This window comes from Pongo abelii, chromosome 6, assembly GCF_028885655.2.
Source record: "Pongo abelii isolate AG06213 chromosome 6, NHGRI_mPonAbe1-v2.0_pri, whole genome shotgun sequence".
Lineage (NCBI taxonomy): Eukaryota > Metazoa > Chordata > Mammalia > Primates > Hominidae > Pongo > Pongo abelii.
The window spans coordinates 6,299,777-6,311,055 of NC_071991.2; the positions used below are offsets into that span (position 1 = coordinate 6,299,777).

At 43.0% G+C, this 11,279-nt stretch overlaps 1 protein-coding gene across 1 annotated transcript; it reads right to left on the bottom strand.

Moving 5' to 3' along the window:
• Positions 1 to 1,790: 1,790 nt before the first annotated feature.
• LOC134761742 (endogenous retrovirus group K member 113 Rec protein-like) lies at positions 1,791 to 3,980 on the bottom strand. Its single transcript, XM_063725904.1, has 2 exons — positions 3,691 to 3,980; positions 1,791 to 1,975 (listed from the first exon to the last, which is right to left on the bottom strand). Exons 1-2 carry the CDS (start codon positions 3,949 to 3,951, stop codon positions 1,946 to 1,948), a joined length of 291 nt encoding a protein of 96 aa, XP_063581974.1. The 5' UTR covers positions 3,952 to 3,980; the 3' UTR covers positions 1,791 to 1,945.
• Between the last annotated feature and the right edge of the window lie 7,299 nt (positions 3,981 to 11,279).

An 11,279-nucleotide genomic window follows, 5' to 3' on the forward strand; every position in this document is an offset into this window, starting at 1 on the left:
CCCCTAGATATTAGGAAAAATGTAACTGGGGATGTGAACAGCCCTGCGATATTGGGAGAAGTATCATCCTCTCCCCCCTTGCATATTAGGAACAATAGCACGGGGTGGGGGGTGGGGGTGTACTGCCTCTGCGATATTGGGAGTAAAATTATCCTCTCTTCCCCTGGATATTAGGAAGGGTATCAGAGTGGAAGGGTGTACATTCCCTGCGATACTCAATGGAATCTTATCCTCTCCCTCCCAAGGTACTAAGAACAATATGACAAGAGGGTCATACACCCTCTGCGATATTGAGAGTCATATCATCCTCTTTCGCTCTGCATATGAGGAACAATATCACAGGGTTGTGTACACCCCCTGCGATATTGGGAGTAATATCATCCTCTCTCCCTCTGGATATGAGGAAGAGTATCACAGGGCCGTGTACGCCCCCTGCGGTAGTGGGAGTGATATCATCCTCTCTCCCTCTGGATATGAGGGAGAGTTTCCCAGGGATGTGTGCAACCCCTGCAATATTGGGAATAATATCCTGTCGCCCTCTGGATATCAGGAAGAGTATCACATGGGTGGGTACACTCCCTGCAACACGGGGAGTAATATCATCCTCTGCCCCCCGGATGTTCAAAACCAAATCATGCGGTTGGTACACCTGTTGCGATATTGGGAGTAATATCTTCCTCTCTCCGCCTGGATATTAGGAGTAATACCACAGGGGTGGTTTATATCCCCTGCGATATTGGGAGTAATATCACCCTCTCTCCCCCTGGATATTAGGAACAACATCCCAGGGGGGTGTCCACCCCCTGGGATATTGGTGTCAAACCCCCTGTGATATTAGGAGTCATATCATGCTCTCGCTGAAGGGGTGGCCTGCCCCTCCACACCTGTGGGTATTTCTAGTCTCGTGGGATGAGAGACGGAGAAAAGAAATAAGGCACACAGACAAAGTAGAAAGAAACAACAGTGGGTCTAGGGGACTGGCACTCAGCACACCAAGGACCTGCACCGGCACCGGCCTCTGAGTTCCCTCAGTTTTCATTGATTATTATTCTCATTATTTCTGCAAAAAGGAATGTAGTAGGAGAGCAGGGTGATAATAAGGAGAAGGTCAACAAAAGACATGGGAGCAAAAGAATCTATATCATGATTAAGTTCAAGGGAAGGTACTACACCTGGACGTGCACGTTGGCCTGATTTATGTTTCTCTCCACCTGAACATCTCAGCGGAGTAAAGAATAACAAGGCAGCATTACTGCAAGCATGTCTCCCCTCCCGCCACAGGGCAGCTTTTCTCCTATGTCAGAGTTGAACAAGTGTACAGTCGGGTTTTACACCGAGACATTCAGTTCCCAGGGGCAAGCAGGAGACAGTGGCCTTCCTCCATCTCAGCTGCAAGAGACTTTCCTCTTTTACTAATCCACCTCAGTACAGACCCTTTACGGGTGTCAGGCTGGGGGACAGTCAGGCCTTTCTCATCCCACGAGGCCATATTTCAGACTGTGACATGGGGAGAAACTTTGGACAACACACCGCTGTCAAGGGCAGAGGTCCCTGCGGCTTTCCACAGTGCATTGTGACCTTGGTTTATTGAGACTAGAGAATGGCAATGACTTTTTCCAAGTATACTCCCTATAAACATTTTGTTAACAAGGCACATCCTGCACAGCTCTAGATCCCGTAAACCTTGATTTTCTACAACACATGTTTTTGTGAGCTCCATGTTGAGTCCAAGTGGCTGGGTCCAAGTGGCTGGGGCAAAGCTACAAATTAACAACATCTCAGCAAAGCAATTGTTTAAAGTTCAGGTCTTTTTCAAAATGGAGTCTCTTATGTCCTCCGTTTCTACATAGACACAGTGACAGTCTGATCTCTCTTTCTTTTCCCTACATTTCCCCCTTTTCATTTTGACAAAACCGCCATCGTCATCATGGCCCATTCTCGCTGGTCACTGTTTCTCCAGAGCTGCCGGATACACCTGTAGAATAACAATAGAGAACACAGACATACAAGGATTAATACAAAATTTGCAATAGTGGAATTTCCAGTGGTTTTAACCCAAGTGACAGGGTTAAGATTTGTGAGGCTATTAACAGCTTTTACCATTGCCTCCCTTTCTGGCACCAGATTTCACTGGGCTTTTGATGTTTCAAAAATTTGTTCTTTCAATTTAGAAACATCTAAGGTTAGATTATCTTCTCTTCCTTGTAGATGGCATCTAACCATGTCCCAGTGATGTTCAGATTCATTCTTGGCTCCAGGTGTAATACAAAACTCTGATGTATTCCAGTCACACTGTAACTGAGAAAGATATTCCAAGCTCATGAGCCTATCTCCCATCCAGATAACAGTTTGTCTAAGATCATTAATTGGATTTCCCAATTTTTGATCTATTTGAGTCTAAGAATTCCACAATTTTGAGGAATTCTTTTGCCAATTATTCACATATTCTGCAGTTTGAACAGAGGAGTGTAAAGCAATTCCAGCAGCTGCAGCAGTAGCTGTGACTGCAATAAGACCCATAATCACTGCAATTAAAGTAAAAATGAATTTTTTAGATCTGGTTAGGACTCCTTTTAATACTTCTGCGATGATATGTACGGATGGAGAAGCCTCCCACGGTTGGTCCGTGGACACGGGGATCCACACGCCTTCTCTTGCCATTACTAACAGAACACGATGCTGCCAATCCAAAGTTGAATCAATGCAAGTAAACAACCTGCAATTTTCACAGGTTATAGTTTGGGAATCTGGTTTAAGAACTATGTTTCCTACAACCAGCATAGAAGGGGGTTTTACACAACTTTGCAAAGGAATTGTCAGATTGGAACTTAGGTTGATAGTATAATATGGCTTATGATTTCTTCTTCCCATAAGTTGATTTCCAGACCAAATTCTAATGTGGTATGAGGCCACAGTGAGCTTCCATAATTCTGGGTGTTCAGGACCAACAACAGGACTAAGTAACTTTGGTCAGGGTGATGAAATCCCCTTTTCACCCCCTTTCCAATGATAGGGTGATTCTAGCCTTCTATAAACCTGGTCTAGCTTTTTAGTTAAATCACTATCATAGGCTGGATTAGTGGGCCAGACAGATGGAGCCTGTGAACATGAGTGAGTCTGGCCCATACAATCATAATATAATTGGCCTCGAGGGGCCCAGTCTATAATAGTTCCAAATTTATTGTTTTGTAGTACCACTGCAGTATCAGCCACACATTCTTCCCAAACTAAGACTTCTGGGTCTTTTGATTCTTTTGGAATTTCCTTGGGACATGGTTTCCCTTTAGGCCTAAATTGTAAGGATCTTTGATAGGAAGAATTCTGTAAATTATTCACTTGTGACTCAAGTGACATTCCACTTATCCTATGATAAGTAAATTTACTGGTGGCACTGACAGTAGGTACTTCTACCAATCAATTTTGGATTGTAGGCATTAAGCATCCTGGTGCTTTTCCCAGGCAAATAGGAGGATAATGGTACCCAGTGGAAATGTTTATCATCATTCCTTCTTCTTCAGGTTGGGCAGGGCCACGGTCATCTGTGGGGCCTTGTACCCATGCACTGTTATTAACATCTACTTCAATAGGATTATCTATCCAAGTGACTGCCCGAATTCAGGCTGGGAAAGGCACATAGGCCCAATAAGTATAGTTAGCTGCAGCGGCTCCTGCAGACATAGGGAGACTTACCACCGTTGATACAATCACGAAAGCTGCAAGCAGCATATTCTCTGGAGTTTGTGTTACCCTGGTGTTTTCCAGGCTTTTTTCAGCTAACTGTGCCAGCTTCTTTAGCTGGGGCCAGGTCGGAGGCTCCGCCTTCTTGGTGGATGGCAGCTTCATCTGTTCTTCTGATATCACCATTTTGTTCACCCTGCGAGTTGATGATGTTCGATTGCGGGTTCTCTGTGTCTGGGGAGGCACCTTCCTTTGCATCTCTGGTGGGTTCATTGTAGAACTTCACATGTCTAGCGGGTACCCAAACAGGAAGCTGATTTTCTCCTGCTGAAACACAAGCAAAACCTCTCCCCCATGTTATCACCTTACCTATTTCCCATGTTTTATGTTTGTTGTGTTTCCACCAAGTCAGTTTTCCCTCATGTGGGCTGTTCTTTTTACCAGTCAAATGTTGTTCTGCAGAAGTAGTGGTCTGATTTCTATATATATTTTAAAAATTTAAAGTATAGAGTGCTAGATTAAGTTGCATCTGGGTAGTGTTATACTCATTACTGTCTTTTTCCTTTTTTTATTTTGTTTAACCAATTGAGCTTTGAGTGTTCTATTAGTTCTTTCAATTATGGCCTGTTCTTGGGAATTAGAAAGGATTCCTGTGGTATGTGTAATATTCCACTGATTTAAGAATATTTGAAATCCTTTACTAGAGTATCCTGGCCCATTATCTGTTTTAATTTTTTCTGGAACTCCCATGACTGCAAAAGAAGATAATAAATGTCTTTTAACATGGGAAGTACTTTCTCCTGTCTGGCAGGTTGCCCATATGAAATGTGAATAAGTATCAACTGTCACATGGACAAATGACAATTTTCAAAATGACGGTGCGTGTGTAACATCCATTTGTCATAATGCATCAGGAGATAAGCTTCTGGCATTAACTCCTGCCTCTTGAGTGGGCAGGTGTAAGACTTGACACTGAGCACAATGTTGTACAATATTTTTTGCTTGTTTCCGTGTGATATCAAATTTGTTTTTTAATCCTGTTGCATTTACATGAGTCAGCGCATGAAGTTCTTGTGCTTCCATGAAGCCAGATGATACTAGCAAATCAGCTTGTTCATTGGCCTTAGTTAAAGGCCCTGGGAAATTAGTATGTGCTCGAATATGCGTAATATAAAATGGGAAATTTCTCTTTTCTCACAGTTTGTTGTAACAATTTAAAGAGCTGATTTAACTGATCATCCATCCTATATTTGATTAGGGTTGTCTCAACATCCTTTGTAGCCTGTACTACATATGCAGAATCTGAAACTATGTTAATAGGCTGATTAAAATCTTGTAAAACTGAAATGACAGCAATCAATTCTGCTCTTTGAGATGAGTGATATTGAGTTTCAATGACTCATTCTTTTGGCCCAGTGTAAGCCACTTTTCCATTGCTGGAACCCTCAGTAAACACTGTGAGAGCATTTTCTAAAGGTTTATGTCTGGTAATTTTAGGTAAAATCCAAGTAGTCAATTTCAAAAACTGGAAGATTTTTGCTTTTGGGTAATGATTATCAATAATTCCCACAAAATCAGCAAGACCAATCTGCCATGCACCAGAATTGATAAAGCTTGTCCAACCTGTTCCTTGTTTAAAGGAACAGTGATTTTATCTGGGTCATTTCCACACAATTTTACTATTCGTAGTCTTGCCTGACCAATTAATGTAGCCATTTGATCTAAGTACAACGTAAAAGTCTGAAGTTTACTGTGGGGAAGGAATGACCACTCCACAAGATCTGTATTTTGAATAATAATGCCTGTTGGAGAATGTGCAGTAGCAAAAATTAAAAGTTGAACTGGGGCTAAGTGATGTATTCTATTTACTTGTGCTGACTGAAATTTTTCTTCAACTAATTCAATTTCTTTAGTTGCCTCTGGAGTTAATGTTCTTTTACTATTCAAGTCTGGATCCCCTCTGAAGATAGAGAACAAATTTGATCTGGCATAAGTAGGGATGCCTAGAGTTGGCCGAATCCAATTAATATCTCCTAGCAATTTTTGAAAGTCATTTAATGTTCTTAATGTGTCTTTTCTTATTTCTACTTTGTGTGGTTTAATTTTTCTCTCCTCTACCTGCATTCCCAAATAATGAAAAGGAGTGGAGGTCTGAATCTTATCAGATGCCATTGTCAGGCCTGCGTTTGCAACCTGTGTCTGCAGAAATGTGTAACAGTCAATTAATTTGTCTCTTGTTTCTGCAGCACACAAAATATCATCAAGATAATGAATGATATAAGAGTCTGAAAACTTGTCTCTAACTGGTTGAAGAACTTGAGCTACAAAAGTCTGACACATAGTTAGACTACTAAGCATTCCCTGAGGCAACACTTTCCACTGAAATCTGGTGGCTGGTTCTTCATTATTTATGGCTGGTATCATAAAAGCAAATTTTTCAAAATCCTGTTTTGCCAGAGGAATGGTAAAAAAGCAATCCTTCAGATCAATTATAATTAAAGGCCAATCTTTGGGGATCACGGCTGGAGAGGGCAGCCCAGGTTGGAGAGGCCCCATGGGTTGAATTCTTGCATTAACGGCTCTTAAATCGGTTAGCATGCGCCCTCTGCCTGATTTTTTCTGACTTGCAAACACAGGAGAATGCCAAGGTGGAAATAAAGGCTCAATATGTCCCTTTTCTAATTGTTCCTTTGCCAAGAAGTGTAAGACCTGCAGCTTTTGTTTTGGTAGTGGCCACTGATTTACATATACAGGCTTTTCCGTTTTCCAAGCTCATGGAATGAGTTTTGGAGGCTCTACAGTGGCCACCCCGAAAAAGGATACCCTAGTCCTTTTCTTTCTGGATTTCCCTTAGCCTCAACCGGAACTTTAATGTCTTCTCCATTTTTCCCTAGTCCTTTTCCAGGGAGATATCCCATTTGTGTCATGATTTTTTGACTCAGGGGGCTGTATATGGAGACTGGAATAGTAATCTCTGCATACCACTGTTCTAATAAGTCTCGGCCCCATAAATTAATTGGAATAGAAGTAATCATAGGCTGAACTGTACTTTCTTGATTATCAGGTCCTAGACAATGTAAAATTTTGGCACTTTGATACACTTCTGAGGCAGTGCCCACACCAACAAATCCTGCAACAGGCTTTTGTTTAGACCAATTATTTTTGGCCATTGATTTAAGGCAATGATAGAAACATCAGCCCCAGTACCTACTAGTCCTTCAAACTGCTTTCCCTGAATAGTAACTGTACACACAAGTCTATTCTCTGAGACCTGACTAGCCCAATAAACAGCTTTCGCAGCAGGGTTGGTACTTCCAAACCCTCCTGTTCTTTCTGTTTTGCTATCCCCAATTTTAATATAAGGCAAGAGCAGTAATTAAGCAATTCTATCACCTGGATTGGCACTCCAGGGAACAGTAGAGCTGATCACTAACTGAATTTCCCCTTTATAATCTGAATCAATTACCCCAGTATGAATTTGAACTCCCTTCAGATTTAGACTTGATCGTCCTCAAATAAGGCCTACCGTCCCTTCTGGCAGCGGGCCATATACCCCTGTAGGAATCTTTTGCGGGGGCTCTCCAAGGAGTAAAGAAATCATTTGTGTAGAACATAAATCTACTGCAGCGCTGCCTGCTGTGGCGGGGGAGAACTGTTGTATTGTTGTAATTGGCCGATTTCCTGAAATGGTGGTATTTACTGTGGGGGTTGTTGTCCCTGAAAACCCTGAAGAAAAAATGGCTGAATCAGGAATGCCCCACTTTTTTGCAGGGCCTGGGACTGGCCCCTGTTCCTTTTTCCTGACAATGGTTGTCCATTTTTATCAAATGTAGAACGACATTCCTTAGCCCAATGATTTCCTTTTCCACATCTTGGACACAGGCCAGGAGGCTCCTTTTTATTGCTCTGTTTATTTAAGCCTGGGCAATTCTTTTTTAGATGACCGATTTGACCACAATCATAACATTTTCCCCCAAATGTTTCAACTTGTCCTCCTAAAGCAGCCCCTGTAATTGCTTGAGCCAATAGCATTGCTTTATGCATAGCTCCTCCAATCCCATCACAGGCCTTCACCTATTCTGTAATTACATCAACTCCTGCTGAAACCTTTCCTCTTAATGGCTTTATGGCTGATTGACATTCTGGATTTGCATTTTGAGAAGCCATTATTTCTACAATAACTTTTCGGACGTTATTAACTGCAATGGATTTTGGAGCTGCATCTTGCAACCTTGCCACAAAGTCTGGATATGGCTCCTTAGAGCTTTGTCTGATTGAACTAAAAGAAGGGCAGGAGATTCCTGGGTCCTGAATCTTTTCCCAGGCCCTGAGGCAAATAGCTCTTAGTTGTTCAATAGCTTCATTTTCCATTACTGATTGTTGGTTAATAGTGCCCCAATTTGGACCTGTTCCTAGCAATTGGTCTGCATCTATATAAACAACAGGGTTAATAGCATGATTTTTATGTACCTGTTCTTGTACCCCATCAATCCACCAGGTTTTAAACTGTAGATACTGAGAGGGTGAAAGGGAAGATTTAGCCAAAATTTCCCAATCATAAGGAATAAGTCTATTTCCACGAGCAATGGAATCTAATAATGTTCTCATATAAGGAGACGTGGTTCTTTCGTAGCTTTTAACATTTTCTTTCTGCTTCTTTCATATCTTTTAACATTTTCATGGTGAAAGATTCATATCTAGCCTCAGTTCGGACAGACGCTCCTGCTTGACTCCCTTTCCCGACCGGCATCGGTTGTAACATTACCGGATACTGCCATGCCTCAAGATCTCCCCGTTTTCTGGCTGTAGCAACGGTCCCATGCAGTGCACTATCTTGTCCACTAGGTGGTAATGTAGGATCAAACGCCATCGCCCTGGGTTGTTGCTATAGTGCCTTGCTATTTGGCACAGGACGCACAGCCTGAGATCCATACGGAACCTCTGGAGATGGCGGATACTGACATTCGGCTGGCGGCTGGTGTTGACAAACTACCGATGGTTGGGTTTTATTTTCTACTGGCTGCTATTGCGGATACTGTGCCTGGATTGGCTTTTGAGATTGTGATGTCACAGGCATCTGAACCGCAGGAGAAGGAGTTGGTGGCCATCGTGGTTTAAACTCTGATGGCCCAAATAATTCTGGACCTCCTTCCCCCAGTTTTGATGATTCAGGATATATTACCTCCTGTAATTGATTATAGTCAACATTTTGGGTTGACCGAGCCATTCCAGGCTCTACTGCATTTTTACAACGTGAACTTTCCATTCCTTTTTTAACTCTGTTCCTGCCTCTTCTTCACAATCTATTACTCAGCTTTCAGGGGCATCAAAGACTGAAATGCTGTCTTCTTCTCTTTGAAATGGTTCTAAAGTTGCTTTAGTAATGGCCCAATCATTCCATACTGTAAGTGGGATGATTTGACCTTCCCTAGTTGCTTGTTTTAGTTCTTTGCCAATTTCTTCCCAATCTTTTAAATCTAAAGTTCCCTATTCTGGAAACCATGGGCAGACTTGTTCTATTGTTTGAGATAGCGTGACTAGATTTTCTGTAGAAGCTTTAACTCCCCGTCTTCTTAAGAGAATTTTAATGAAGCTGAGATAAGAGGCATATTTACTTTCAATTTGCCCCATTGTTACCCTGGATTCCTCCAAGGGCACAAGCTTACCGCAAGGCTGACTGGATGTACTCGGGAATCTCTCGTCGGCTGTCCTCAATGTTCACATTGTTAGCGTACCTTCACCCTAGAGAAAGGCACCTGCGTTGGGTGGCAGAAGAAGGGGTGGCCTGCCCCTCCACACCTGTGGGTATTTCTAGTCGGGTGGCATGAGAGATGGAGAAAAGAATTAAGACACAGAGACAAAGTAGAAAGAAACAACAGTGGGTCTAGGGGACTGGCACTCAGCACACCAAGGACCTGCACCGGCACCGGCCTCTGAGTTCCCTCAGTTTTTATTGATTATTATTTTCATTATTTCTGCAAAAAGGAATGTAGTAGGAGAGCAGGGTGATAATAAAGAGAAGATCAGCAAAAAACATGGGAGCAAAAGAATCTATATCATGATTAAGTTCAAGGGAAGGTACTATGCCTGGACGTGCACGTAGGCCAGATTTATGTTTCTCTCCACCTGAACATCTCAGCGGAGTAAAGAATAACAAGGCAGCATTACTGCCAACATGTCTCGCCTCCCGCCACAGAGCAGCTTTTCTCCTTTGTCAGAGTTGAACAAATGTACAGTCGGGTTTTACACCGAGACATTCAGTTCCCAGGGGCAAGCAGGAGACAGTGGCCTTCCTCCATCTCAGCTGCAAGAGACTTTCCTCTTTCACTAATCCACCTCAGCACAGACCCTTTACGGGTGTCAGGCTGGGGGACAGTCAGGTCTTTCTCATCCCATGAGGAAATATTTCAGACTATCATATGGGGAGAAACCATGGACAATACCCCGCTTTCAAGGGCAGAGGCCCCTGCAGCTTTCCACAGTTCATTGTTCCCCTGGTTTATTGAGACTAGAGAATGGCGATGACTTTTACCAAGTATACTGCCTGTAAACATTTTGTTAGCAAGGCACGTCCTGCACAGCCCTAGATCCCTTAAACCTTGATTTTATACAACACATGTTTTTGGGAGCTCCAACTTGGGTCGAAGTGGCTGGGTGAAAGTGGCTGGGGCAAAGCTACAAATTAACAACATCTCAGCAAAGCAATTGTTTCAAGTACAGGTCTTTTTCAAAATGGAGTCTCTTATGTCTTCCCTTTCTACATAGACACAGTGACAGTCTGATCTCTCTTTCTTTTCCCTATACTCGCCCTCTGGCTATTAGGAACAATATCACGGGGTGAAGTGTGTACACCTGTGCGATATTGAAAGTACTATCATCCTCTGTGCCACGGGTTTTAGAAAAGAAATCACAGTGGGTTGTACAGCTGGTGTGATATTGGTAGTAATATCGGTCCCTCCTTCCCTGGATATTGGGAACAACGTTACAAGGGGCCTGTACACCACCTGCGATATTCGCAGTCATATGATTCTTTGCCCACCTGCATATTAGGAACAGCATCACGGCGCGGGTGTCGTGGAAAACCCCGGCTATTTGGAAAGTATCATCCTCTTTTTCCCTGGATACTATGAAAAATATCACAGCAGAGATGTACACCTTCTGCGATATTGGGAGTAATATTATCCTATCCCGCCCTGAGTATTTAGAAATCCATCACGGTGGGGTGTACACCCCTGCCATATTGGGAGTAGTATCATCCTGTCCACTCAGGAAATTACGAACAAGGTCATGGGGGGTGTACTCCCCCTGTGATATTGGGAGTAATGTCGTCCTCCCCAAACCTGGATGTTAGCAACAAGATCACAGAGGGGGTGTACGCACCCTGCGATATTGGAAGTAGCATGATCCTCTGCCCCCCAGATATTGGCAAAATTATCACAGGGCGGGTGTACATTTCCTCCCGTGTTGGGAGTCATATCATACTTTTCCTTTCTGGATATCAGGAGTTAAATCCCAGGGTGGTGTGCATTTCCTCCGATATGGGGGGTAATAACATCCTCTCCCCGTTGGGATATTCAGAACTGTATCCGGGGGGGTGTCCA